This window comes from Lactuca saligna, chromosome 5 (genome assembly GCF_052625555.1).
Source record: "Lactuca saligna cultivar CGN05327 chromosome 5, ASM5262555v1, whole genome shotgun sequence".
Lineage (NCBI taxonomy): Eukaryota > Viridiplantae > Streptophyta > Magnoliopsida > Asterales > Asteraceae > Lactuca > Lactuca saligna.
In genome coordinates this window covers 42816013-42820890 of record NC_136421.1, presented here as the reverse complement: position 1 = coordinate 42820890, position 4878 = coordinate 42816013, and the positions used below count along the sequence as shown (strand labels likewise).

Sequence of the window (4878 nt, the reverse complement as noted above, 5' to 3'; positions counted from 1 at the left end):
TAAAAAGTAGACTAATAGCAACGATCAAAGTTGGTTGCCTTTCTATTCAGCTATCTTGAAAAAGTTACAAAATAATTTCTAGTGTCAAATGTTGTTATCTTGTTACAAATGAAGGTTGCATAATAGGCTAGGTTTGATATACTATTTGAAATGATACCTACTAAAATAAATTAACATTTGATAAAAACTACTGATAAACAAATTGAAAGATATATTTTTAAAAAAAATTAAAAACTTCTGAAAGACTAATCTAAACAACTTTTATAAAGCTGATTTTTGACTTAAAAAAACTAAATAATAATAATAATAATAATAATAATAAGCTAGCTAACTTAAAAGAAACTCAAAAATAAGTTAGCTGCTCAGCCTTAAAATGTGGTGTTGTAAAACGCAAATGGTAACAAATGGGTTAGAATCATTATCCACTGTAATCTGTACATCAACAAACTACAAGACCTAAATATACACCAACACACAAACAAACTCAAATCCCTCTCCAAATTACAATCCTACCCCTTCCTTCCATTAATCTCATTTCTGTTTCTTCTCAAAACCACCACCCCCATTCTCTACCAACTCCATCAACCTCTCATAATCAATCTCCGTCGACTTATATTTCAACTTCATCCCACTTTCCGTCCACGACCTAACACAAAGAATCGCCTGCATACTCGAATACGGAAGCGACACCTTTTGCCTCTCCACCTCATCCCCTTTACTACAAAACAAATCCTCCGGCACCACCGCCGCCGCCTGCACCGCCAAGAAATCACGCGCCATCACCGACAACCGCGGATACCGACCGCTGTTCACCTTCCACCACTCCAACACATCGATCGGAATCGGAGCCGGCGGTTCTGACAAATACTGTGTCAATTCATCCGTCGCCGTCCCCATACTCGCCCTCCGTCTTTTCCGCGCAATTTCCTCCGCAAAAGACACATTTACCCCTCCTCCATCCTCCAATTCTTGATTACTCCCGTAAGTGACCGTGACAGACGCGAAATGGGTAGTCGAGTAATTTCTCACGAAATGGCTCCTTGCTTCTTCGAGATAGTTTTCTAAATTAAGACTTTCGGGAATGAGTTCGATTTTGATTCGGGGATCGAGAATCGCGGTCATGTATGTGAAAATATTCGAGACTTGATCGTTGTAGCTTCGGACTTTTGCCGCCATGTCAACCGCCGCGTTTTTCAGCCAATCGGGGGTGTGGCGGGACTCTCGGCAGGCGGTTATGGTCTCGGAGATGTGGTCCATGAAGAAGAGAACGAGTCCGAGAGTCGGTAGGCGATTCGTGCATATGTCGTTTGTGGTCTTGTAGAAAGGCTCGAGATACGAATGCATGATATTGATTGCGTTTTTCTCAGCTGAATTTAACAGTAATCGACCATGTGTTTCTTCATACTTTCGAATTAAAGTTTCCATAGATCTACCTGCCTAGATAAGATTATTTTATAACAAAAGAAAAAATAATTAAACGCTTTACTTTTTTACCATGATTTTTCTTTTTTTTTTTTTTTTTTTTTAAATTATGTGTTATACCTTACGAACAATATCAAGCATTTGGTAAGTGCCACTCCATCGCGAAGAAACATCAAGTGGAAACTTCCAAGTCCCTTCTTGATAAGTTGTTGTAAACTGAATAAATTCCTCCATCATCTCAGATGATGAATTCATCTCCAATGCAAACTCCCGGATCTTTGAAATCACTAATTTGGTCGATGGCAAACTGTCGTCTATAATCGAATTCAAAGTCCGAGCAGCACAAGGAACGTAGCAAAACGGGTTGGCTTTTTGGCTATCGAGATCCTCTTTAAGAGTATGACATGCAAGAACAGCATTCGTACTATTATCATGAGTACACGAAAGAACCCTAGTTTCTAAGTTATAAAACTTCAACACTTTGATTAGCGTGTGATATATCTCTGCACTTCCACAAGGGGAAGGAACCCGAGATATATCTAAAAGAAACTTCCGGAAGGACCAAGACTCATCAATCCATTGACAAGTAACACTCATGTAAAAAATCTGTTGATACGATGTCCAAAAATCTAGGGTTATCGATACTTTCGAAGAGACGTTTTCTAACATGCACCGTATGTCGTCGCGCATGCTTCTGAAAACTTCGTGGAGTACTGCTTGGAATTTTTCGGTGGGCCAGATTTGGACAGGTGGACTGAGGAATTTAAAGGAGTTGGATAGCCATTTTTCTTCGAATGTGGAAGGTGGCAAAGATGCTAAAATGAGCCATTTTATGAGGAGCCAGTTGAGATGTTCGGGTTCAATGTGAGATGTTTTGGGTTGGGTTTGAGGCTTCTTGATGACAATTATTGCTTGTGAGCCTGGGGTGGAGATGCTATCATCTAACTTATCATACCCTGGATGACGATTGCTGAGGTGTCTCCCCAAATTGCCTTCAACAATAAAGAAAAATGTTAAATACACAAGAAATATATTAACTTGTAGATGAAGTAAGTAGTTTAAGTACCTGTGGCTGTAGAAATTGAATAGATTTGTCCACAAAATTTGCACTTACGATTCTTGCCATCGGGTGTTGTTTCAAAGAATTTGAGGTAAACTGAAGTCATTGTCTTCTTTCTTGGTTTTGTTGAATTGTTTCCTTTGTCAGAGGTGCCTGGTGTAACATCTATTGGTTCCATGTTTGGAATGAGTGCCACATCCATCATGGATTTTGGTTCCATGTCTATTTTAAGAAAACAATAAAAATAATAATATCATTGTAATCAATAAACCAAGAGTTTAGATAATTAGATATAGATGTCATTCTTTCTACATAAAGTGTTGTGTACATAATTTTGGACTGAATAAATCGTCTGAATGATACTAAATGACCGATTTACCGTATATTTCTAAAACGATATTTCACAATCTTCATCATTTTTAACATTTTTTAACATAGGGAGAAAAAAGAAGAAAGAGAAATAGGTAATGCATTAATACGCGTTTTTTGGCTTAACCCGTTAAGTCATTTTGTCCAGATTAAGTTGAAATGAAACAACTATGGGTAATTGTCCAGATTAAGTGCCTATCCATAAGCTCATTAAGTTAAAGCATCTGAATTTTCATTTTTTTCACGACTTACATCTCATTTGATTCCAATCAAGTTCAATAATAAAAATAATTATATATGGCAAGAAATCAAGTAAGTACCTTTTAAATTTTTGTATGCAGTGCTTACGTTCCAATCCATTAAGGCTCCAGATTTCTCACCAACTACACCTGCCTGTAGCAATAATATGAAATAAAGAAAGTTCACATGCAACCAAAAAGAATCTTAAATAACAAGGAACTTTAATTCATAAGCAAATGAAATCAACTAAAACTAATTTTTCAAATTTCAAACCTACTAATGCAAAAACAAAAGTGCTACTAGAAAAATCCTCTTTCTGGAGGGTGTTTGGATGTGCATCTAAAGTGATTGTTTCAGTTCTGAGCCTTTGATATATGGTTATAAAATTTGTACTATATATAATCAGAATAGGATAAATAGACAAAGATCGATTTAAAAATGACTCTTATGTTAGATAAATGTGAACTTACCTAATTATCTTTAACTTCCATTAACTGATTATGTAATTTTGATTCTGATTCTTTGAGTAGCAATGATCACTTTGAAAACACACATCAAAACAACCCCTTAGATGCACAATATTTCCATAGCACTTTCCACATATGAACCCATTAGCAAACATTTTCCATCAAGTTCTTTTCATAAAACATTTCGCATATGCTACATTGCCCGAAGTCTTAGTTACATCATACCATAATGTGGTGTAATCGGATGTCAACACACATGCATTTCATGGTCTTATATGTTATGGAAAGAAACAAATATGATATTGCATAGATGGAGAAACTTTGCATAATCAAACGAATTAGGGTTTAACAATATATTCATTTCTGCATATTAAAACTTCAAATATTGTGTCTCAAGGGTGTACATGAACACTATTGAGTAACAGAAATAATCAAACAGTCAACAGTCATAAAAAATTATTGATGTACTATAACAAGTTTAAGAATCCAAGTAGCTTCACACAGAAAAACAAACTAGACTGATGAAATAATCCGATTTCACAGGAACTCAATCAACAAATTCAGTAGAAATTTACCCCAAACTGCATGAAAAGTCAAGAAAGCGCCAACAACTTTTTTTGGGGATTCACTCTCGACCTCAACAAACTTCAATCAGCAAAATCAAACTGTAAAAAAATGCTCTAAATTACACAAATCGAGCAAGGAAACCGTAAAAGGGTCGAGTGGATTGAACTCACACATGAGAGATTTGAATGTCCTAAATCTAACTATGTTTCAAAAGGCAAAGATGCATATTGACTGTAAGTCTGTCAGTCTGTGTGGGTTTGCAAAGCAGAAAGGAGGGAGATCGAACAGGAGAGAAAATGGTGGGAGCTGGATCTTAGCCGGATCGGAGCCGAGCTTAGAGTACAGGCAAGAAGGGGGAAAAGGCGGAGAAAAAGAGAAGCGATAAAGGCGATGGAGTCGAGCGAGGCTTAGCAGAGCCGTAGGATCTCTCGCTCTTTCTCTCTCCCAATTCAATGCCAAATTACATCTCTACCCCATAGAATGGCATTTACTTTAACTTTATTTCTCGTTCACAAAATATTGTTATACTCCTTTGTAAATTTTAGGATGTTTTTCAAAAATATTTTATTTTTTATTTGAAAATTTGTCATTTCAAACAATACATATATATTTGTAAAAAGAAAATTGGAAAAGTCATTCTCATTAAAAAAAAAAAAGCAAGGCAAATTTTGAAAAGGTTTTCTTTACATATTATTTTGATGCATTGATTTGATATTTTGTTTTGTAGTTGTTTTTCTTTCTTTTTTTTAATAT

The 4878-nt window shown here is 35.9% G+C and overlaps 1 protein-coding gene across 2 annotated transcripts; it reads right to left on the bottom strand.

Moving 5' to 3' along the window:
* Positions 1–395: 395 nt before the first annotated feature.
* Positions 396–4583, bottom strand: LOC145048885 (BED zinc finger and hAT dimerization domain-containing protein). 2 transcript variants are annotated; one of them, XM_078997514.1, is made up of 6 exons: positions 4296–4583; positions 4134–4223; positions 3172–3244; positions 2489–2704; positions 1543–2414; positions 396–1437 (listed from the first exon to the last, which is right to left on the bottom strand). In XM_078997514.1, the coding sequence occupies exons 2-6, from the start codon at positions 4143–4145 to the stop codon at positions 532–534; spliced, it is 2079 nt and encodes a 692-aa protein (XP_078853640.1). In that variant the 5' UTR covers positions 4146–4223; positions 4296–4583; the 3' UTR covers positions 396–531. The 2 variants fall into 2 exon arrangements, with proteins under 2 accessions (XP_078853640.1, XP_078853641.1); XM_078997515.1 differs by having other exon boundaries at positions 4134–4203; positions 4298–4583.
* Positions 4584–4878: the final 295 nt, after the last annotated feature.

Coding starts and splice junctions, on each gene's coding strand:
- LOC145048885 (XM_078997514.1), bottom strand. Junction 2,415..2,488: donor TTCAATTTCTACAGCCACAG/GTACTTAAACTA, acceptor TTATTGTTGAAG/GCAATTTGGGGAGACACCTC. Junction 1,438..1,542: donor TGCTTGATATTGTTCGTAAG/GTATAACACATA, acceptor AATCTTATCTAG/GCAGGTAGATCTATGGAAAC.